This window comes from Egretta garzetta, unplaced genomic scaffold (assembly GCF_000687185.1).
Source record: "Egretta garzetta isolate BGI_Z169 unplaced genomic scaffold, ASM68718v1 scaffold197, whole genome shotgun sequence".
Classification (NCBI taxonomy): Eukaryota; Metazoa; Chordata; class Aves; order Pelecaniformes; family Ardeidae; genus Egretta; species Egretta garzetta.
In genome coordinates this window covers 2,509,231-2,534,610 of record NW_009260274.1, presented here as the reverse complement: position 1 = coordinate 2,534,610, position 25,380 = coordinate 2,509,231, and the positions used below count along the sequence as shown (strand labels likewise).

The following is a 25,380-nucleotide window of genomic DNA, read 5'->3' as shown; positions in this document are numbered from 1 at the left end:
ACTCATTTTCCTTGTTTTAAAATTTCCTATATATATTATACATATATATGTTCTGATTGTTATTCGTGTGGCTTGGCTAAAAGCACTCTAGCATAAATGCAGACCTATAGTGTCTGTACAGCCTCTGTGGTTTTATTGCAGATTGTAATACATCTTGATATCCTTTGAAATTCAACTGTTTACTTGTAGAATAGAGTCTGATTTGAAGACCGTATTTTGCATCCCTCTGTCAGTTGGCTGTGGGTTGAATTTTGTATTCTTGTTTTTCGTTTTGTTCCTGCAGTGGCAAACACTACTTGAGTCAAAAAAAAAACCCCATACTGCTTTGAAATATTTTAAACTTCTGTTCTTCTGTTGTATTTTGGGCTCTTTCTATCAAGAAAAAGGAAAAGGGTAGTTGAGAATAGCAAATGAAGAAATATTCTTTTGATTATTGGGGTTTCTGATGTGTCAGTCACTTTTTTGAAGTGTGAAATCACATAGAGATGAACTCTGAAAGCTCAAATGCGAAATAAAAATCTGTGTCGCTATAGTTGGCATTGTAGTTATGGGTTCACATTTTGAATTAAAAAATTAAAACTGATGTCATTTTTACATGTTAGATTTGTATTGAAGTTTTACTGTTCATCAGCTTTCAAAGTAATTTATATAGTTACACAGCACGATTTCTTTTAGTGATCTTTATCTCTTCAGAAGACATGTCGTTCAGAAGGCATATGTCGTTCCCTTTAATGGATCACTACAGTTGCATATTTGCAAAGGCGAAGATTCTAAGGCCAGAGAGGCCAGGCACATCACACACATGCTATGTTACCATTTTTCTGTGTAAACATGAATCTCGCTAGGTCCCTGTTTATGTTATGAAATACAATTTGTTAATCTTCCTATTTTAAGTTAGTCATCTTTATGCCTTGATTTTTGTTTACCCATTTCTAGCACTGATGTTATCAAACATTAATCATAGAATCATAGAATGGTTTGGGTTGGAAGGGACCCCTAGAGGTCATCTAGTCCAACCCCCCCTGCAGTGAGCAGGGACACTGTTAACTAGATAAGGTTGCTCAGAGCCCCATTCAACCTGGTCTTGAATGTATCCAGGGATGGAATGCTCTTCTACTACCTAGCTTTGTATAATTACATATAAAGTTTCATGTTCTCATACATTGAAGAAACCACTGAGCATTCTATATAACAGAGGTGGAACACAGTGCTGCAGATGGCTTCAATTTTCTCTGAAATCAAAGGAGGTGAATGATATTTAGTCAGATCAGGTAAAATCTGCAGCAGGCCAGGAGATGCTCTCCAGGCTTGTGGCTTCTACATACAGACATGCACCAACAGACCCAACAGGTTCAGTCCATTTCCCTTGTATTTTTGGAGTGTTTTGTCTTGACAGCAAGAACGTGTCAGGTTGACCAATTTTCTTGTGGGAACGGACGCTGTATTCCGACATCATGGCTATGTGACAGGGAGGATGACTGTGGTGATGAAACCGATGAAATGACATCTTGTGGTAAGTAAATTTTCTATAGGGGAAAAAAGTAAAATTCTTCTATAAAAAGTTAAAAATACAAGGATCTCTTTTCACATGAACTGAAGGATAGAAAAAATATGAAAAGCCTTTTTGTTTTTATATGAAATGATAATATTCATTCTGAAATGGCAAATATGATTTATTTGATTAATAAATAAACCCAAAGCAAAGGCTGTATTTTCTATTAATGAGTTTTTACCTACAATACCAAATACGCAGATCAGTCAACACTTTTCTAATTTACAGCCCATTATCAGATACCGTCACCCTTAAAAATTGATATTTGTCTCTGTTGCATACCTCTTCACATGGGCCCCCTCAGCCTATTCTAGATGTCAATACAATCAGACTGTTTCAAGTCGGAACAGAAGGATATTTTGATGTATTTTGCAGAAAAAAAATTAGTCTTTCTCACTTATACCACGAGATAGTATCAGCAGCTCTGCTGATTGCTGCTTTACTGAGATATTGCAGAGAGAGGTGTTCTCTCAAATCAGCTTCTGTCAAGCAATTAAGGTTTTTTGTAAGTCAGCGTGGCTGCCTTCTTCTGTTTGGCAGGTCTCAGGTAACTGCTGTGAGTCTGAGAGCAAAAGGGTCAATGAGCTGTCGGCAAAATATTTTACCAGGGTGTTACCTGTTTACAAGGTAGTATTTCTGATATTATTTCACTTACTAATAGGAATTAGTAAGTGTGTCGCAGCATAATAGGACATGTTTCTGAAATGACTTTTCAAGAGTTTTCAAGAAAGAATGCTGACTGATTATTTTAGTGGCATCAACCACGTAAACATGAAGTGGCAGGTTGTGCACAAAAGAACGAACATCTAAAGTGTATTTGTTGGGATACTTAGTGGTTCGACCTGTATTTCTCTCAGATATAGCTGATGTTCTAACTTGATTCACTGTTATAAAAATGCATTGTTTCTTAATCAAAATCAAACTATAAAAGCACCGTAGTTGATAAAACAATAGCTTTTTTTTTTTCTTTTTTGAAACTTCTTACTGCTGTAAACCTTTTCAGCAGAAGTGTTGGAGTTCTATTACCGACAGCAGTTTTTCTGCAAAAATCCCAATACTGATGAAGCACTTGCAGTGGAGAGCGAGAGAAAAATAGAAAGTAAATGCGTAAATGAAAGTCATAGACTGACGCCGTGATGCCCTGTGTTCCATAAACATAAGTCTCCAGGGCCTCAATTGCTAGAGAATCTATGGAAGGCAACATGTAGGATCTAGTCAGTAAATTCTGGTCATCCATAATCCCTTCAGTTTGTTTAATTTTGATTTATTCATGCGGACAACCAGCTGATACCCATTAGTTGCATTAGTCCTTCTATAACTGTGTTCGAGATTTCTCAGGCCTTTTATGTATAAATAGTTGTTATGTTTCCTGGAATATTCACCTGCTTTATCTTGTCTTATTTCTTACTACTTTCTTCCTCTTTCTTCTTTTAATAGTGTTATAAACCAGAAAAAAAAGAAAGCTGACTTTATATAGACAGTAATTGATGTCTGATCAGTTACTTCAAAATAGTTAACATTTGATAAAATCTAAATCAAAATAAAAATCATTATGTCAGTGAAAATGAGAATATTAAGGTAAACTTCTAATTGCCATGCTTCCAATCAGGTAAGTTCTGTTGTGTATGGAGGTAGAATAGGCAATCCCCGGGGACTCGCTGTATTTTGCGGTCTCTGAAATTATAACGTTCTGTGTAATGGTACAGCATGGCACTTGGTGCTAGAATAGTTTACCTGACTAGCTGTACCTTGTGTTCTTAGATACCTTATCAATATACAGATGCTAATGGCATCTTTTTAATTTCTTCCCATGTTTTTTGTATGGTATTCTGCCAGCTGATCTGGAATGTTTCTGCAGATCATTTAATCAGCATTGATGTTACCTGCTGTTTTTCAGTTTGGCCATACTTTGCATAAGTTTCATAGTTTAGAATCTTGTTTATTTATCCTTAAGCACTGTGATTGTGCAAATGTGTAAAATATTTCATTTTCCATTCTGCCTTACAATGTGATGGCTAATGGGCACACTAATGGCATTTATTTAGCTATTCTATTTCTTGGTCTATATTTTCTTCTATGAAGCAGTTTAAAATTCTTCTTGTATTTACAAGTTTTGATATCAAAAGTAAAAATCGTGGTTTGCTTTTGATTACCATTGCGAATCGTTGATTTTTAGCTGCAGTAGTCTTCAGCTCTGAATAACCTTTGGATCCTGTTCACTCAGGAACTTAAGCGTACTTATGTTGGCGTACAGCTGGGGTGAGCAGGAGTGGAAGGAGGATGTCAGTATCATAATGCATACACGTTTTCTTCAGATACAAACAGATTTACTAAGAAGCATGACGTTTCTGAAGACAATTTGAAAAGAGACCCTCCTTTACTGCTTTCCTAAAGGAAACAAGACTTGCAGTTGTTTTTTTGATTCCATCTGTTTCTCAGTTCACTGTCATAGCGTCTGCGCTCAGTAACAGAAGGGTAAAAGAGGTCTCATAGAACCAGAGATTTACAAGACCGCTGGATAGCAGATGGAAATGAGATTGGTGTCCACACTGTGGAGAGATTTCGCTGTGAGCTCAAGAGGCACCTTTCTTGTTTTGTCTGCAGAGCAATCAGCACAGGGATGGCTGTGAATCAGCTGCAGAATGTGCATCTCTTTGCTGCAAAATAGGGAAAGGATGATGGTGCAGGCTGGGGCTATGAGAAGCAAACACTGGAGATGCTGCAAAGCATCCTTGGAAAGACTGTGGTGGGCTGAGAATCATGAGATGGAGGGGTAGGGGTGAGCATAATCACAATTCATTTCAGTTTCTGTCTCTTTATGCAGGTCTTGGGTAGACAGATGAGCATAAAGAAAATAAAGTCATGAAGGCATTAATGTATGGAAAAGGGTAAAATTGCATTTAATAGATGAGTTAAATTTGTGGGAAAATTATTGAACAGCTAAAAAGCTAAATGAAAAATTGCTTTCAGCCTTGCTTTTGAAGCACATAAGCCATATATTGTAGCTGAGTACCATTGTAGTTACTCATCTCCTTTATTTGTCTCGGAAACAATTTCTGTTGTTAGTGTAATGTGTTCCCCCAAGAAAAAACAGCCTTTTTTTTTAATTTTATTTTTATTTATTTAACCACCACAACAACAAAAAACCAAACACCTTTCTAGGAGTAACTGACAGTTTTGTCATCAGTGTTAACTTTTCTTCCCACCCTTTTCTGTGTTGAAGCAGAGTAATCACTTCAGTCTTATGATGTCCTTGGTGATCTCTAAATTTTACTATTTGATGCAGCAAGTTTGGTTTGGTGCTTTATGCATGACTTTTTTTAAGCCAAAACTTTCCCTCTGCTCCTGTTTAAAAAAAAAAAGAAAAAAAAGAAAAAAAAAGGCTTTTGCATTAACTTTAAAGCATTTTCTATACCAAAGATGGCAAGAGACAGCAAACCCAAGTCAGAAATGCATTGACTGCAATGACTATTTCAATTCTTGTCCTAAGGAAATTTTACTTTTATGTGGCATGTTTTAAAAGTTTATGTGGCATGTTTTAAAAGTTTAGAAAAACTCATCAGTTCTAATTACATGGCCTAACTCTCAGAATCTTTGTGAAGTTTAGCTTTGTCATCTCAGTTGTAACAACACTAGAACAACCCAATGTAGTCAGAGCAACCTCATGAGGAATACATTTGGAGAGTTCTTCTAATCTTGGGCAGTTTTGATGTGGCTGACAGGGCTATGCACCACTTTGGACATCTCTTTCTGTTGCATTTAGGATGGTACTGTGTAGGAACTTCCAAACTGAAATCCTTCAGTGAAGGACAAACTTGCCTCTAAGTAGCAGTTCAAACAGATTGCTCATGTTGCCAGCTTTGGTTTGCATCAGGTATCAGTTACCTCAGAGGTGTCTTATTCTCTTGATGGTCTGTATAGAGAATTTAGGCTCCTCCTTATTCCTTTTGAATCAAGTTAGACTTTCAGAATGTTTCCTACGAATTGCCAGGTTTTGTAAAGTAGATCTTGTATTTTCCAAACTGAGTGGTATCAGTGCACATACCTAGCTATGTCATTGGTTTTAGAAGAAAAAAGTCTGAAAAAAATCAAGTTGTTCTATGCGAAACATATTAGACAAATTTAAAAACAAAACTCTGTGTGTAATAGAGATGAGTCTCTACTTTATGAATGAAATTGCTCCTTTTTCTACCACTTTTAATACTTGGAGGAAATATTTGGAAATGTTTGTAAATCACTCAGCCAGCTGAATGTGAGCCAGCAGTGTTCCCAATCGCACAGGCTTGTAGGCCAACGGCATCCTGGCTTGTGTCAGGAATGGTGTGGCCAGCAGGAGCAGGGCAGGGACCGTGCCCCTGTCCTGGGCACTGGGGAGGCCGCCCCTCAAATGCTGGGGTCACGGTTGGGCCCCTCCCTCCCCGAAGGACCTGGAGGGGATGGAGCGGGTCCCGAGAAGGGCAGCGGAGCTGGGGAGGTGTCTGGAGCCCCAGGCTGCTGGGGAGCGGCTGGGGGAGCTGGGGGTAGAGGAGGAGGGTGAGGGGAGCCCTCATCGCTCCCTACAACTGCCGGAGAGGAGGGGGGAGCCGGGGGGGTCGGGCTCTGCTCCCAAAGTAGTAACAAGTGATAGGATGAGAGGAAACATCCTCAAGTTGTGCCAAGGCAGGCTTAGGTTGGATATTAGGAAAAAATTCTGCCCCAAAAGGATTGTCAAGCACTGGAAGGGGCTGCCCAGCAAAGTGGTTGAGTCCCCATCCCTGGAGATATTTAAAAGCTGGGCAGACAAGATGCTTAGGGACATGGTTTAGTGGTGGACTTGGCAGTGCTAGGTTAACAGTTGGACTTGATGATCTTAAAGGTCTTTTGCTACCTAAATGATTTTACGATTCTTAATACTCACATTTTAATTTTGGATTTTATTATGTCAGTGTACGTAACTTTATTTCTTGATTGTTCTTTTGCTTGGTACTCAACCTTCTCATTTTATAGTCTTCCATTTCCTGTCTTTTACTGGCAGTGTTATTGCAGTGGAGAGCTATTTTTAATATAAATATAAACATTGAAAATACGGTTTGTATCAGTCATCAAGCTATAATTAGTTGTAAATATTAGCATGCTCAGTGCCAAAGACAGCCCTGATCTGATGGGAATATAGGCCCATGCCATGACACAGAATGATGTATTTCAATAATCCATGGTGAGGAAGGGTAGGGTCTGGACTGGTATTTACAGTTAAAAGCCTTTTCATCCTCTCTTTTTGGTGTCTCACCTTTTTCTCCTCTCCAGATTAAGTATCTCACAGGTGCAAATGTTTTAATCAATACACTTGTGTAATTTATGCATATAGGAGGGTGGAAGAATATTACTAAAGATGATATACAATGAATAGTGTTTATTTCTTTTTGAACGCTTTCACAGAATTCCCAACGTGTGAGCCACTAACTCAATTTATATGCAAAAATGGAAGATGCATTAGCAGCAAATGGCTCTGTGATTCAGGCAAGTATCAAGCGTTCCATATCTGAAATGAATATGGTAGGTATTACATAAATATTGCTTTGATACTCATTCATTTCTTCTGAGACTGATATTGCCAGTTTAGCTGGTAAGCGGCCAGAGAATAAATACATTATTTTTAAATTACTGACCTGACCTAGAAAGCAGCAATATTGGAGCTTCATATAAGGAAAGGTGCAGTGGATATAGTAATAGCTACAAATAGTACATTCTGTAGAATGAAGTGTGATGTAGTCTTTCATTATTTAAAAAAAAACAACAAACCAAACCCTAAGCTAAGTATTTTCTACTTTTAGAGAACAAAATATTTCCAGTGACCAAAATACCTAATTTTTTGTTGTTTATAGGCAAGTTTGATTTAATAAATAGCATGCCTCAAGAGGGAAGTCCAGGAAGACTTTACAATGTCTTATATCTTTTGTCTGAAAGAACACGTATTTGAATGACAGATGTCCAACTGAATCTTTTCTCAGAGCTTGTGATGTGGGAGTGATGTCATGCCAGTCGTAATAACATTGGGTTGGTTCTTCATCCGCTGTAGCATTTGATATTACTACAATTTTATGAGGCTGACGGGATTCTATTCAAATTGTGGCAATTGCCTTAAGACTGTTGTAATGACTACAATGTTAGAGTAATGAGAAACTACGTTCTACCCTTATTTATGTGCTACCACCTTTCTCCACCTTGCACTGTTTCTAGTACATGGAAATAACATTCGTAATACTATTGAAAAGAGGTGCTGACATCAGGTTTTCATTTTGGTTTATATGAAACTCTTTGTGTGTGTACTCAACTGTCTAAGCTTAATGAATCACTGAGAATAAAGTAAAACCACCGTGTTTGGAAGCATGGCTGAAGAAATGAAGAAAATCTACAGCCTTCTCTTGCTTGCTGGCATCTGTGATTGAATAACTGTGAATAAGTGTAAGGGGTTAGACTGTGCAAAATGACAGAGTCAAGTCCTGTTGATACATTAGAGTTAAGAACTTACTTGCATGAGAAATAATTTTACTATATGCCTGTGGGCAGTAAACATACCATTTTATTTACTGCATGTTATTTTTCTCGTCCCTTTCTGGCAATATCTTTCTCTCCTCACAACTTCTATTCAGATTTTTTTTATCTTTTAAAATAATAAAATTAATATTTGCAGATGACGACTGTGGTGATGGAAGCGATGAACTAGGCTGTATTCACTCCTGTTCTGCTGATCAGTTCAGGTGTCGTAATGGTAGATGCATCCCAAGTCACTGGGCGTGCGATGGTGACAATGACTGCGGAGATTTCAGTGACGAAACCAAAACAAACTGCAGCAAGGAAGGTTAGCTTTTTTAATTCTTCCCACATTTTAATACGTACAAACACAGAGATTACTTTATTGTAAATACAGAGGACCCATCTCCAGTCAATGGAAAAAGAGAATATGCTTTTAACCTTGGTAAAGGTTGGAATGGAAAATATGTCAAGTGTAATATGATAACACAGAAGTGTATCATAGAAGAAGAATGCGTTTGAAAACAGAATGGGTATTATACTGAGATAAGTTTTGTAGTTTTACTTTACTGAATTGTGCTAAACGTGATGTTTGTCCTTTTACAGAGGTGTATGCTGCCTAGATAAAGAGACAGTAAGCAGCATTTTTTAAGTTGCTGTTTATATATTCTGGATATTTTTACGCAGTAGCACTCTCATTTTTGTATGATCCAAGTTTGGGGTTTTTTTTCAACAGTTTCACTGAAGCATAAAAATGTTTTAACAAACTAAAGCCCCATTTAAATGCCATACATTGTATTTATTTGGGTGGGGAGAGAAGGTGAGGATGCTTGTAGCAAAGGATAAAGAATAATTAGATAAGAATGAAGGAATATTTTTCTTGCATTTTTTTCTCATAGTGATTTTTCCACAACAAAGTAATTTTACAGGATTTTATTGTTCCTTTTTCATGAGTTTATATTCCATATCTAGTCATGGACCTCATGCAAATAGGTGAATTAGCAGAATGCTGTACATGAATAAAGTCCTTAATATTTATGTATTTACAAAAATTATTATTATTTATCTGTATCAAAATAATTGGTCTGGTACTAAACTACTCACTTCCCCTCGTTCACGTCCATCACAGAGCTTAAAGTCTCTACTTTTTTATACAATACGATGTTATGTTGGGATTTGCACCACTGCCTCTGAAATAGCGCTGTTTTACACAGTTATTGTCAGTTCATATGTCTTCTGTGTCCTGCTCTGCTACGTGATGCACACTTTCCAGCAACTCATCTTCACTTTATTTACAATCAAATGCAAGAATGCAGATTATTTAGAAAAAAAAAAGTCATCTTTTAATAAAATAAACTGTATATTTATAGACAGTAGTATAAGAATGTATTCGAATACTGCTTTTTGGTGCAAACAGGAATGCATAAGTTTATCATTAGTTTAAAGTACATGTTATTGTATTAGTATGTTAAGAAATACTAGAAATACAGTGGTAAAATGAGGGCAAGGATAAAATTTTCAGGCCATCATACTTAGAGAATTAAGTATGTGATGAAGAATTAAAATCACGCTGTGTTTTGAAACATTCAAGACTGATTCCATAGCTGCACTGAAGTTCATTGGTGTGGAATTCGGAAAGGCTACAACTAGTCTGCCCGTGCTGTAATAGTACAAGCCAGGCAGGTTTTGGGGCCAGAACTCTTGTATCAGAACAGAGGTGTGACCTAGAGATGGGCCTTGTTGGGAAGAAAAAAAGAAAAATGAAGAAGGAGGAGGGAATGTAGCTTGAGGGTGAAAGGCAGGGCCAGGAAAACTTCATCAGCCTTGGCCCTCCTTACATCTCCAGAATAATTCTTGACTGAGAGCTGTGCAAAAAAAAAAAAAAAAAAAAAAAAAAAAAAAAAAAAATTGGTACCTTTACCTTGAGCCTGTGGTGGAGTGGGGAGTGAAGGCAGTGAGCAGGGTAAGAGCGAGCTTGTCTGAAGCTTGTGTTGGAGTGATGAGTTAGAAGGGAATAGTGAGTTTTGAGTGTTATACTTGGGGAGTCTGATGTTGGCTTTGGTTAGGAAGGGAGATTCCAAGTCATTGTAGACTTGGCATGGAAAAAACCTCACATGAGCAAGTACTTCAATGTTATTCTTGTTTATCCAAGAAACTCCCTCTCCTGGAAGATGCAATGGGAAGGAATTTCAGTGCAGTCCTGATGGGAGCTGTGTTCCTGAGTTGTGGCGCTGTGATGGAGAAAAAGACTGTGAAGATGGTAGTGATGAAAAAGGCTGTAATGGAACTATACGACTGTGTGATGAAAAAACAAAGTTCTCCTGCAAGAGTACAGGTACATGCTTGCAGATATGTTTTGCTCTCATTTATTTATTTTGTGTGTGTGTGTGTGTCTGTGTGACTTGATCAAATATCTACTATTTGAATGCTGCTTTCAATGTTTAATGCTACTGAGGTGATGTTACTAACTGTACTCATCACAGGAAAAGAATGTTAATATACTTCCCCTAACCTGTTTTATGATTTACAATATAAAATGCATGGATTTTGACATTACTTAAAGCTGAAACTGTTCTATAAGATAGTACATCGAAACAAATACTTAAGTGCACTTAATAGTACTTCAAAGTCCAGGTATTTTCTTCTGTTTTCCATCTTTGGCCCTAGAAGTAAGTTGATTAAAGTGGTATAAAGTAATTAGGTAGAAGACCTCAAGGACTTAGACCTACAGCACTAGAAATTCAAACCAAGATATTGGAAGAAAAATACATTTTTGGAGAACATTTTAAATCATGTTTTGCTAGGTATGCTTCATTAAAAATCATGAAAGGAATGTGACAGTCTTTATGTGAGGATAGTTTGCAAAATAATGCTTAGACAGAATGTTTTCTTAAGGGACACCCCAATTAAGGAAGAAATTAATATATGTCAGCATTGTATTAATCTTTTTACAATTTCTTTCAAAGCTCAATGAAATACTGGGGGTAAAATAACTTTTAAAAGCAAAATTTAATTCAGGATGTATTAAGAAGCAGTATTTTTGTCATTAGGCAACTATAATTATTACAGTGAAGGAGAACCCATTCTACTTCTTGTGTTATAGCTAAGCATGATAAATGTTGCCATCTAGTTACGTGAGCTCTGTCCGAAAGTATTTGTGAATGTGTACGGATACTTTAGTCAAATCTACAGTGTGACAGTTAATTTTTAATATGTGAACTACTTCAGGATGTCTTAAAAACGCTTGGAGGTTTGCTGCTACTTGGATTTTATAGAAATCATAATGTCCAGATAAATAAATACGGAATGCTGAATTTTCATCTAAACAAAACATTGCGTGTTCTTACAGTTTCCATAAAAATGTATAGAACAAGTAGCTGTTAAATGAAATAGCTTCAGTAAGTAAAAATGGATTATTCGCTTTTAATAAAATGGTCTGTTCCCTGAAATAGGCTGACAGAAACCCTGACATGGGAAATACACTTCTTCCTGATCTTCTTCCTCGTGCTTTTACATGGTGAAAAGGTCTCAGTCTATGCTGCTTCATTACACACTTACGTATGTTTACGGTCGTGCACAAGGAAGACAACATCATCTCAGTCATTTTACAGGATGAAAGATGAAATGTGACTTACCTAGCTGCCACATAAATACAGCAAAAAAATATTTTCATCAAACATTTGCTAAATTCAAGGGTTTATGGCTTTGATTTAGAGGAAAATGCAATCATGCTTGTTGGTTGTTTGGAAACATCACTTTAGGAATCAGTTGAGATAGTTCCATCTTTTTATTTTTAAATCTAGTATTTTCCTTCCATCAGTCCTGGAAGGAGCAAAACTGCTGTTCTGGAGGAGGCATGTTGGTAATGTGTTGGAACAGAAAATGCAAAAGCAAGTTTTTGTTTAGCTACTTTTCAGTTGAATTCCCTATGGTCGGACAAATGGCTAATAACGGTTTTATGAGAAATAGTTTCTATCATGATCCTCTCGGGTTTCAGAATAAACGCCGTTTTCTCTGTGGATTATTCTAAAGAAATAATACTGCCTGGCTTCCAGATCTATAAGAATTGTTCAGATGAGGAGAAATTGGCTAATTCTTCCCTTACAGATTGCTGGGTGGTGGCATCTGATTTTCTAAAACAGAATGCGATGGGTCTGGGTAGGAACGTGTGTATGGGAGGAGGTGAAAGAGCCAGTATGTTTTGAGGGAAATGACAGTTGGTGAGAACAGTAACAGTGAAATGTTACTGCCCACTCTTTTGCTTACTTCTTTTTTGGTTTATGGCTGTAAATAGTAGCTGCAGGGTCTTTCCTTACTGTAGTTTTTGTTGGCTCCGGTTAATCTGTCACAGTGCCGCAGGCACGCGTGTCATGTTACAATTACAGCATTTGTCAGCCTTCAGCCAAACACGACTTTTCTGCGTAGAGTAATGGTGGTCTCAAGAACCCATCATATCCAGCCCCTTTTCTGACGTGCATTTAAGAATATCCAATAGAGGGTATTCTATGACTTATATAAATAGCCTTTTAGTAATTTGCCTCTAACAGTTGAACGTTTTTTCCTAGTAAGTCATCTGAATCTTTGCTGCAACCTTAGTTGATTGTCTTCATCTTTTCACCAGTATAAAAATCCTTTGAATATTGAAAGACTTCTGTCATACATCCCCTTAACCACAATTTTTTTCCTGAATCAACTATTTTTTTTTTTTTTTCCATTGCATGCCTTCTATTTTTATTTTATATTTTTAAACCTTCAGTATTTCTGGTGGTGTCACTGGAACTGTCTGACCTGTGCAGTTCTTGAGCTGCTGTATCCAAAGTCAGCCAAAATGCTGCAGGGCAGTTGAGTTAACAGATTTCAGAATGACATTTCTAATCTTTTCAAGAACATCACACGGTTGTTTGTGGTAATGTGTGATGAAAAATACACTAGAGTTTGTGCAGCAGTAGGATATGAGAAACAATAGCTGTCTGATTGAGACTGACTACTGCTGGGCTGCTTCTAGCCTGTTATTTTCTGCTTTTCAATTAGATTAGACTTTTTTTAAGTTAGACTAGACTAAATGAGATTAGACAAAGATCTGACTTCCTGTTTTAAATTCTGATTCTGTCCTCCAAAAATTATTACAGGCTTCAACTCAGTTTTATGTACTACATAAATCTATCCTTTTTATTCCATCTTCCTACTTTGCAGTTAGTAATACTGGACCCAGAGCATAATCTGTGCAATCTCACTTAAAAAGTCATCTAATTACTCTCATGATCATAATCAAGTACTTCTGTGAAGACGAATGCAAAAGAGCCATCAATACTTCAATTTAGTAAGCAGTAGATCTGAACTGTATTCTATATTTGTGATACTTACTGCTTTTTATGTTTCTTTCAAGAAGCAGTTAATTTGTATCTTACCATTTTTAATGCTACCCTGTGGGTTATTGTTTTGTACTTCTTTTTTCTCACATGTTAATATATAACTAGAGGAAAAAGCAAATATGAGGGAAGAAGTAGGATTTCTTTGGAAGGGAAAATAAGGAATGTACATAGAGAGGAAATAAAGTCAAGGGGTGGTCATTGCAGTGATACTGGAAGAGAGAAGGACAGCAGCAACTACTGTCTGGATGGGGAGTGTAGGTCAAGATACAAATATGTGACAAGTAGAGAAGAATGGAGAGAAGTTGGTACTGAGGAAGGCTGGGAAGGAAGGGTTTTCAAGAAAGAAGATGATGAGGAAATTGGTAGGGCTGCCCTACAGATTATGTGAGGGCTGATGAGGAGCAAAGGGTCGCTGTGGAGAGAGATGGCATGAGAGGACTTTTGGAAGAGGAGGAGTTTTAGTGAGAAGAATGGGAAGCATGGTGGAGTTGAAAGGGTTGGTGGAAAGGATGTCAGTCGTAAGGTGGGTTTCCAGCGTTGCTTCCACCTCTTCCCTGCCTGCTCTGTCTTCTCTCTCAGTTTTAGATCTTTAGAGCTGCACATCTTGTACAACTACTTTAATAACCTTTTTGAACATAATGATGGTTCAGAATGATGGTGTTTCTGACTGGAGGGGTGGATTCAGTTGACATTAAAAATGTAAATAAAAAGAAACCACCACAGAAAGTAATCTAAAAAATTATATAAGTTGGTCCAGTACTGTTTTTTATCCTCAGTTCATGTTCTCATTATTTTCTGCAGTAACAACTGTGTTCTTTAGGCCCTGATGTTTTTTTTCTTCTTCAGCCAGGAGACATTTATAAACCCCTGCTTTCCACTAAAAGCCTTTAAATACCAGAAATGACCGTGTTCTTGAAACATAGTAGTTCAGTCTAAGTCTCAGGTTTGTTCTACAAGGCAAGCAATATCATTGACCCCCACAATATTTTGTTAAATATGTCAGATTGAAACATTCTTTTGTTTTGACAGGGATGAGATTGAGTCCATTCTAAAACTTAGGAAGGCATTACAGCTTGAGGCAGTAAGAAGTAACTGTAAGAGAAAACCTAATGCAGTGCTCCACCAAAGTAATTTTCCTACGGTTAAATAGAAAACTTCCTGGGCTCGGTATCCCAACAAAGACTGAACAGTATATAAGAAGTTAGTTCTGCTGTACTTGCTAGTATTTGTAGGAAATAAAAAATGTTGGAGAAGCATTTGAATCTGGCTTTCCCACATGCTTGTTGCTTCAGAGCTTCTGATTCACTACTTTCCACATATTTCTTCTGTGTTACGCAAAAGAGCTACAGAAAAGATCGGATATATCCATTGAGGCAATTAATTTGTGATCGAATTTTACTGAAGAGGTTCCTGGAAACCAAAAATGTGAATTTCAATAAGGAGCAATAAAGCAAAAATACTTCAGTGAATTTTTATTAATGATTTCAAGACAGTCATAATACTTCATTAAGTCCATCTCTTTAGAATTTTGGCAAAGATTAATTCCTTGTAAGTATATTCTACTTAAGAACATGTCATAGCTATCGTAGTGGATGATGAATCTTTTATTATGAAATACATCTTTGTTAAGGTAAGAGAGAGGCAGGAAAAGTGATTTGCTCTGTAAACATATGTATAAAAGATTAAAAAACAGATTAGGAGCTCTACTGGAAGCAACATAATTTTACTCTGGGATCTAGTTAGTATGCTTAACATTGCTGTTTTTCATTAGCTTTCATTCTACTGCTGTGCTATAATAATATCTAAAATCAATGATAATTTCAAGCTAATAATATGGACACTTTTTTGAAACACTTGTGATTGCATGTAAGGATAAACTGCATACATATCATACATACAACTTCGTTTTCTTGTGGCCGTGCAATTCTGTCTTTTCAGTGTAGGGTATTTGGGACTTTGACCATTCTAGGAAATGGTGAAAGCTTTTCAAGCTAATTGACACCACTCCATGTTTAATTTTCCCAGGTGATTTTGCACTGGTAAAATTATGTTGTGTTGTTTGAAACCACGCTCACTGAACTATGATCCCGAAGTTTCACTTCTTGCTTTTTCTTCACCAAAAGTGAAAGTGGTCTCACATTTTCCCTTGTGAGATGCTACAGAAATGTATTTTTTCATTGTTCTTGTTTCACTGTATTTTATCCCACTGTCATTCTGTGAGGACAACGACAGCGTTCCTACTAAAAGATGACTAAAATATCAGATTAAAAGCATTACGCTGATCTTAAGCAAATATTTCTTTTAAAGGAAATTGAATTCTGCTACTGTATTATGACAGACAGTAGAGTTACAGTTAGGGACAGTTGCTACGTTCTGTGGACACCTGGTTTTATATTGAACCATGTCATGGGTGATACAGCGTAACAGACAGCCTATAGTGAATTTGGCACTGAGGTGTATTGAAGAACCAAGGAGATTAGAGTTTTACCTTAGTTGATTATTTCACACACTCACTCAATTCCTCCTCCCCCAAGTCATAATCAGTCTCAATTTCCTATTGGGAAGTTTGCTGCTAAACTGGGAAGGTGGGGCAGAAAGTCGTGTCAGTTCATGTTGTTCAAGAGTTCGCAGTTACCAGTCTCGGGCATAACCAGCTGGTCCCTGGTTATCCACTAGCATTGCTGTCAGTGGAGCTTCCTTCCCGTTCCAGCCAGATTTTGTCTACCTAAATAGTTTATAGGCAGAAGCACAGTGCAAGATCAGCTTCCTAACCCACGGTTCTACCTGTTAGAATCATAGACTAGAATCATAGAATCATGTAGGTTGGAGAAGACCGTTAAGATCACAGAGTCCAACGGTAAATATAACTCTGCCAAGTCCACCACTAAACCATGTCCCCAGGTACCATATCTACATGGCTTTCAAATACCTTCAGGGATGGTAACTACATGGCTTTCAAATACCTTCAGGGATGGTAACTCATCAGAGATGTTTTCTCTTTATTAATTGCAGGATAAACTACATGCCACTTCTGTTCAGCCCAGTTGTTATCAAAATTTACAGCTAGACCCTAGTGGTTGTAGCTAGCAAATCACAAATTTATGCTTGAGAGTTGAAGAATAGTTTGGGACAGGAACGCATACGTATGTGTGCACACCTGTAAGTGGTAGCATTCCCAATCTCAATTACTTTTCCACCTATTAAAATCCCTGGCTTGGGTGATTCTAATTTAATATCTGTATGGTTTTTTAAAGATTGTAACCCCTTTCTCAATCAAGAGACTGTCTTGCCTCTCTAAACATTGATGGTCAGCACAAAAGTGGAGATTTTTTTATTTTTTTCCCCTTTTGAGGAATGAAGGAAATTATGTGAAACCTGGTTTGATAAAACTGAAATCATGTAATAAATTTCATCTTCTGTAGTTATTTTGTCTAAAAGCTGATCATTTTTTTCTGACATAATCTGGGAATGTATTATGTGTACTTCCTAGAAAGATTTGTGGTTCTCAAACCCATGCTAACAGGAAGCCATATATTGAAATATTGCTCATGTGGTAGGCTGTTGGAATAGAAGGTAAAGATGAGAGGTAAAGAAGAGAGATGAAGAAAAGCAGAAATTAAAAAATAAAATTAAACATTTTAGTATAATTTGGTATATATTGCACATTATAAGGATGTGTGCTGCCTGTATGAGGTTCTGTTCAGCATAGAAATAATTAGGATTCGTGTTGTTTAGAAAATTAGATTGTCAACACTGATGTGGATGATGCTTCAGAATATAAGTACAAGTTGGTTTCTTTCTTTTCATCTAAGAGGAAAGTACTATTAATAGAAAAGCATAACAAAAAAAAAATCTGTGTGATATTACTGAAGTTTTTTTTTTTTTTTTAAAGTTTGCTTCCAGTCTGATTTCCTGTGTTTATTGTCTCTTTTCTCCAAGGGAGATGCATTAGCAAAGCGTGGCTATGTGATGGCGATATTGATTGTGAGGATCAGTCTGATGAGGATAATTGCGAGGGCTATATGTGTGGACCACCAAAATACCCTTGTGCTAATGATACCTCCATCTGCCTACAGCCTGAGAAGCTCTGCAATGGGAGAAGAGATTGTCCTGATGGATCTGATGAAGGCGATCTTTGTGGTACTTCTTTTAGACACATCTTCCTGATTATTCTTGATATGTCTGTCACAATACTTCCTGTTGCAGTTGTCATGTTAATCTTCCTGAAATTTTATCCCAGTAGCCTATGTGAGGATTTTTATTTAATTTAAATCATACTGGGTTTGTGCTTGAAGTAGTATTTTTCTTCAAATAAGGGAAAGCATAGTTCCTTAGGTAAGTCCTTAATTTCCTAACCCCTTAAAACATCCCTGGAGGTAAACAATTTAAAAGGCTCTGGTATCTATGAAAGGATTTCAGCTCATTTGTGGTTCTTTCACACTGCAAAACTTGAGTTGATAGAATCCTGTCAGTGGCTGTGTAGGAGTTCATGAAGAAATGCAGTGGGATAACCAGGAGGAGTTAACATGTCTCTCTGATGGCGGTGTTGAAGGGATTTCATGGCATGTCAGACAACGTAGGTTATCTCAGCAAACTGTATTCAGTAAAAAATCTACAAAAAAGCTGACAGAAGTATAACAGATAACCTAATTGAATTATTATAAAATCTATGCAAAGATAAAATGAGTAGATTTTGAAAGAATATCTATATCAGTAGTATTGTGCTGGGATAAGGTTTAGGGATAAGAAGTGAAAGATGGCTTGTAGGAAAAATTCAGGTAACTTTATAATTCTTTTTTTATTATATCAAAAATTTGCCTCTCCTCACGGACTTTGCGTGGCATAAAATGTTTTACAATCTCCAGCATTCTGTTACAAAGCATTTGGAGATGTTTACAAGCATTTTCACCCTCTAGGATCTGTCTTTACTAGGAGACCCTGCTCTGGGCTGTGCCGAGTTGCCTGAACTGCTTCGGGCAGGGGCCAGGGTTCACTGCCTGGGCAGCAGCCGCTGCGGGATGTTGCAGAGGGGTCTTTGCCCTGTCCTGCTCCGCGGGCCGGCAGACTGTACTGTAAGGGGGGATCTGTAATTCGGTGTTCCTCCAGAAGATGTTAAGATTATGTTGTCGACCTAAATCCTCTGAGCGCTACATAGGAATCCCATGCTCTCTATCTTCCAGGTGAAAGAAATGATAGCGTAAGGTCATTGATATTATTTCTATGCTATTTCTGTGTTTGGGCAATTGTCTTTCTACTAGTAGTAGCCCATTATGACACCTATATCCTGTTGGATGCTGTGTAGGTGTATATATAAAAACCAAGCTTGGATTTTAACGGTGGCTACAATTTTTTCATGGTGTGCTATTAGTAAACCAGTATTTCAGCAGTTGTTAATTATTCAGTTTTAAAGCATACCAGAGCATATAAGCTGAAGGACAAATATGGGATGTTGGGCAACACATTTGGATGTTAAGACACATTAAGGAGCTGGATCCTTTTTTGTTATGATTAAAAAAAACCACACAAAAACCCAAACTTGAAATCTGGACAAAGGGCTGTTAGAAGAAAGGCTTTTTTTTTTTTTTTTTTTTTTTTTTTTTAAGTGGGAAGGTAATAATTATTCTGTAGAAAACTGTTGTGTTTTATAGATCTTATCACAAGTGAGCAAGGCTTTCAGAGACTTGTTAGAATCAAACAAAATAACTAAAAGACACAAATAGATTAAAAAATAAAAGTGAAGCCTAGTTTCCAGTGTAACCATGAACCAGTTTGGCCATCTCATTGATTCCCTGGATGTCAATAAGACTATGAGGTAAGGAGAGTTCTATGCTTTTTTGCTTCAGAGGTCACAGAATTTCTCACAGACACAATTATCAAGCTTTTAATTCAGATGCTTTAAAGGTTTCATGAATCACCTTCAATCCATTTAGCAGAGCTTTGCAAATCATCAGTTACCTGCAGAATATAATGTGAGCGCACTGACACAGAATGCAGAAGTAGTGCTCTCCAGTAGCTGTTACTGGAAAAGGAGATGACAAAAGAATCCTGATTTTTAAATCCTACTTGTACATGCTTCTTTGGCAAGTTACTTGGGATATAGATACATAGGACTAAGAATTGGAGCCTTCTCCACACAAGCTCAAGCGGCTGGAGGCAAGGGAATTATTTGGGAAAGTATGCTTATTTCTCTGTGCATCAGCTTTTGGTCACCATTGAAGGTGGTTGCCCCATAATGGTCTTTGGACTGACTTTATGTGAACACTCTTTAATTCTTAAGTGAATGAAATAATATCCATGAAAGTCTGTAAAAAAGTATATACATTGTACATCTGCCATTCTAAAATCCTGAAAGATTGCCGTAAAGCTGCCATGCTGAATACTTACAAATTAGATAATTTTAAAAATAAACATAGAACACTGTTTAGAATTCAGTTTGCACTTCTTAGGGGCTTTTTATGTCTTTTAGTTGACCTGGTGACTTTAAGAATATGCAATATAACTGACAGCCCTTGCGGCCCTTAATTTATTTTTTTTTCATGTTATTTCAGATGAATGTTCACTTAACAATGGTGGATGTAGCCATCAATGTTCTGTGGTTCCTGGAGGAAGGATTGTATGCTCCTGCCCTGCAGGATTCAGTCTTAATATAGACAACAAAACTTGTGAGATTATGGATTACTGTACCAAGCACCTGAAGTGTAGTCAAGTATGTGAACAGCATAAAAATACCGTCAAGTGCTCATGTTACGAAGGCTGGAAGCTCAGTAAGGATGGAGAAAATTGCATTAGTACTGGTAAGTTGAAATTCAGTGTATTTTCAGTATACCAGATGTTAATAGCTGTTACGTCCATTTAGTGGGAGGTTATTTCCTTTTCTTTAATAAGAAATATAGCCTTAGATTGTCTAAATGTGGGGCTGATGGCAATCTAAAGAACTCATTACAGCTATCCCTGTTCTTGATGCAGGATGTAGGGGTACTGCAATGTTAGTTTGTTGCTTGTAAGACTTTCTAAGAATACAGTTTTTCATGTATATTTAATATGCAGGGGAGACGTATATATGTAAATGTGTGTGTATATATGGAATATGGGGGATTTGCTATGTATTTTGAAGAAATGGATCAGTCTGTGCCATCATGATATTGATCAGTATTACCTGGGGGTTCAGAAATTTAGTTCTGAACGTGCATGCACACACATGTAGTCAACTATCTGATCCCTGTAAGCGTTCACAGTTGAAGCTATTTTTTCACCTACGACATTCGGGTACTTGTTTTTTGACATCAGTAAGCCTGTTCAGCTCTCTAATCAAGAAGAAAACCAACATAAGCCAACATGGGAGTGGGGAATGCATTCCCTTCACTGTTCACTATTGATCTGTACTGAAGCATTATTTAGAAACTATGTTAGGGGTGTCTTTTTCTAGGTCAGTGTGAATATGTGTGTGAAATGCAAACATGGTATGTGCAATGTAAACTGCCATCACATCTTTATACCCGCTGCAGGGAGTTAAAAATAACATTGATTTTGCTGTCTAGATTTTCAAAATTTCAGTTTAGGATTCTCCAATATTTTTTTATTTTTTATTCTCTTTATTCTATGATAGGTGCAATGTAAACTGCCATCACATCTTTATACCCCCTGCAGGGAGTTAAAAATAACATTGACTTTGCTGTCTAGATTTTCAAAATCTCAGTTTAGGATTCTTCAATATTTTTTATTTTTTATTCTCTTTATTCTATGATAACATCTTATCAATTCTGAGTAGAAATATCTCCCAAACTGTCTATCATTTATTTGGGTATTTTGTAATTCAGTAGATATCATGATGAAGATATTCTTGACTTATTCCAGGTACTCAGTGTTTACTCAGATGAATGACATGAAAAAATTCTGAATCACTGAGCTAGAAATAAAAGCCCAAGTTTCCTATTGCTGGTAACCTGAAATAATTTATTAGCTCGCAGCAAACTTAGTGGTCCATATTGCAGAGAAGGCAAATTCTAAGCCTTCTGCTTTCACAATAAGCTAATTTACAAAACATTTTAGAACTTTGTAGTAGTAATGAAGCCCACAATTTACTTATGGCCAAAATATCTATTGTGTGTAATAAAAATAATGTTTCTCTTTGCCAAAACAACGAAAAATTAACATTTAGGTTTATGTCATGGATGTTTTCTTAAACAGTATGTCTTGCCTTTGAGCTATTTTTTTTAATCCATTAAGGACATGGTTTACATTCACCAGGCTGGAATAACTGTTGTTATAATTTCCAGAATGATCTCCAAATTGAATCTTTGTGTCTCCATCATTTTAACTACTGTGTGTAAATAGTTACTACTACAGTGTGAGATCAGGAATGTATGTTGTTCAGACGTTACTGAGCTATGCTGATAGTAGACTCTCAAATCATGCTTCACTGGCATATAACTGTGGTTCTGTATCTCTGAACTTCATTTTATTGCTGTTAAATTTGTATTTTATGACACTGCTTTAGTCTTATTCTCATTGACTTTTAATCAATCTACTTTGTTTTATTGTGACCATTCCCAATAATTCAAAAAGTTCATTCTTACTGGCTTACAGAGATGAAAAGATTAAAAGCACTTAATAAATACAGTGTTAGTAACTTAGTGAAGGAAAGCCTGAAAAAGACCTTTAAATTAAAGCTTGGAAGCCAAGGGAAAAAACCCAACACCAAAGCAAAATATACTCATTTATGCTGAAAACTAAGAAAAGTGAGGCTATGGTTTCTCAGTTTTTCTTAAATTCATGAGATACTTCTGGTTAATGTTTACTGATGTTGGTAAGAATCTGAAGTTACAAATTGATTTCTACATATTTTCTCAAAGAATGTAATATTAAATATATGATCCGAGACCATTGATGTCAGCCGGTAAAAAGAAAAATGATACCTTTCTTTCCAAACCATAAAGATACTATCATAGTGACATCAAAGCTGCAACAAAATTATTCCATATTAAATATAACATATGTTTTTGTAGTCACTAATGATCTTGGCCCCTTTCAGTTTATTTCGTTTGAAAGACACGATAAATACTCTGAAGGACAGATCCTCTGATACTTTAGTTGTTGAATATATGAACAGCATTTTAGTAAAGTGAGCACAATTTTGGTCTCATTTGTAAATCTGTTAGCCTCAAAATGTCCATACCATTTATGTCTCTGTGCATGAGATCTTCGATGAACATAAAATAAAGAAAAAAGCTTTCATGTGATACAAGTAGAGTTCAAAGTGATCTTGTGAGATAAACAGCCCCCCAAATGCTAAACTACTTTTTCAATAATACCGGTTGGTATAAAGTAATTTTTAGAATAGCCATAGTGATTTAAAATGCCCTGAACTGGGAGTAGATGTGTATTATATTAGAGCAGTAAGTAATAATCCTTTTCCAGGAGAAAAATATTACTCAGAAGAAAATTATTACCTTGCCCTTAGCTACATTTTTTTGCTATCTAAACCAGCACTTTCCTATATACAATCAAACATTTCACTAATATGCAGCAATAACCTGTAAAGTTAGCATGCAGCACTTCACTTTTTCAAAATATTGTAAAAACATTTACTTGAGTGTCCATCAGAAATTTAATGGCAATATGAGTACTGAAAATGCAGTAATGTATGTGGGTTTTTTGTTTGTTTTTTTTTTGGGGGGGGAGGGGGGGTGGGTGGCACATCAGAATCAAATAATCTTTGTCAGAGGAATCTAATGAATTACCAGAGAAATATAATGAGTTATGGAATAATAAGCATATAGAAATAAATCGGTTGAATTGAGCAGTTCTTTTTAGTTTCTCTTTCAATGTCTTTCTCTTAGTTTCCCCTGATTTTCCTTATTTCTGCTGATATTCTCTTCATTTCTTATTGTGGTTCTCCCCTTCAGAGTCTCTTCACTTTCCATATCTCTTGTTTTCATCTCGTTTGCTTTTTGCTGTTGTGGCATGTGTAGTGTTACATTACTGACTTCCCAAAGACCAAATGTTTCATTCATGTTTAAACTTGTATTGATTGAACTAAAAGTATGCTACAGAGCTCCATTATTCAGATAGAAAGTCAATATAAATTATATATTTTCATACTCTTCTTCCTAGTGTCTCTTGGAACGCATTTCAAAATAACTTGTGCTGATATATTGCACTTGAACTCTTTTAGATGATAATGAGCATACAGGGAAAAAAAAAAAACAAACTTCTTGAAAGCTATTTAAACTTGATGTTTATGTTCAGCCTTTCAGAATTTGGTATAATAAAAATTAGATGAATTCAAAAACACTTAGCTTAGTATAGATTTAGTTAAAAAATTACTGTCAACCCTTGCTAAGCTGTGGGAGCTCTGTTATATCACTAGATATATATGTTTGGAAAAGAGGATGATGGGTCTGTATGTTTGATCTGTTTTAGCTGGGTTTCAATTCAATTTTGTTATAAGTTCCAGATAGCTTTCAGTACTGAAATGGAGGAGAAAAAATAAAAAAGAGATGGTTCAATCCTCTCTGAGCAATGTCAAACTTTTAATGAAGTTTTTTTTTTTTTTTTCTTTTTTCCAGACTCTTTACAAAGTTATCGTTTTCCTTTGAGGTAAATTTCATAAAAGCACAGTGTAGGTTGCTTGCTGTGCTACTGTTGTTACAGTAAGCTTCAGTTAGCATTTTTCCCAAGAAAGAATTTTAATTTAAAACCACTGGAAAAAGCGAAGCATTATTTTTCTATACAGCCTTTTTTGAGTGTGTTGTTTAGGCAGTTTAATTCTATCAGAAAGTTTTCTTACAACTGTTAATGCAGTTCATGCTTTATGTTTGTATCCTATATTTTATAAACTTACCCATATAGTAAAAAAAGCATGGTCCAGTCATGAAATTCAAAAGTACAGAAATATATGATTTTTCTCTAATAAATTCTTACCAATTACTTTCCTTTAAAAAGCTTTAAAGAATGGAATCAATAACTATTACATTGAATTAAGTTGAGGTTTTTATGTAAATACTCTTAATCAGTTGGTAAAATAAAAAGTATTTACTCCCAATTTCCAGAAGAGGAATCAAGTGGGAAAATAACATGAATTTTTTGTTTTGTATAGTGATGGAAGCATAACTTTAAATAAAACTGATTTGATTCAGTCTGAAAATTCTAATTCACTCTAATATAGTTCATTTTATACAGTCATTGAATGATAAGGTTGGAAGGAAGATCAAAAGCTATGTAATACTGCTGCTGTTTATCTGCTTTCAAAGACCTTCAAGACACCTTCAGTGGTGAACTCCCAAGTTTCTCAGGGGTGAGATCTTTCAGTGCCTCACTCTCTTTAAGATTTTTTTTCTTTTTCCTAATCTTTCTGAGTCTTCCTGCTCCAGCTTAAGTCTCTAATCCTTGGCCTACTTGTTATTTACATAGAAAACAAGATTTTTCCCATTTTCAATTCATCAGCCTTTTATGTCTTGGGAGAATTTTATGTGCTTCCACGCATCATCTTATTCCATTGTTTTTTAAACTAAGCAATTCCAGTCCATTCTTTCCTTGCAGGCCATACTTTTTAGACCTTTTACAACACTTACTGATTTCCTCTTGCATTCCTGTAGTTAATTCACTTTCTGCTTTGAGCCATGCTCAGAACAGGGTGCAGTATTGTAGACTGTCTTCACCAAAGCTTTGGAGGAGGGAGTTGTAAGGGTTATGTCATTTTTATTTCAAGTGCAAACCTTGAGTTGACCTTATTTACAGTGCCATGCCATTGTTGATCTAATTTTCTAGGTTCTTTCCTACAGATCTGGTATCCCATCAGTTATATACTCAATTTTATGCAGCTTATTATCCTTGAAACGTGGTACTTCACATACAGTAATATAGGAGGTCAGGCAGTAATAATAAAAAATTCTAGACTACTCCAGTGCATTGGCTTTGCATGGCAAGGTTTTGGTAGCGAGGGGG

The 25,380-nt window shown here is 36.3% G+C and overlaps 1 protein-coding gene across 1 annotated transcript in view; it reads left to right on the top strand.

Annotated features, from left to right (window-relative positions):
- Positions 1-25,380, top strand: part of LRP1B (LDL receptor related protein 1B) — a 595,001-nt gene that overhangs the window by 318,858 nt on the left and 250,763 nt on the right. The window contains 6 exon segments of the mRNA XM_035897882.1: positions 1,397-1,513; positions 6,968-7,048; positions 8,223-8,390; positions 10,215-10,397; positions 17,374-17,574; positions 19,983-20,228. Coding sequence (XP_035753775.1) covers positions 1,397-1,513; positions 6,968-7,048; positions 8,223-8,390; positions 10,215-10,397; positions 17,374-17,574; positions 19,983-20,228 — 996 coding nt within the window.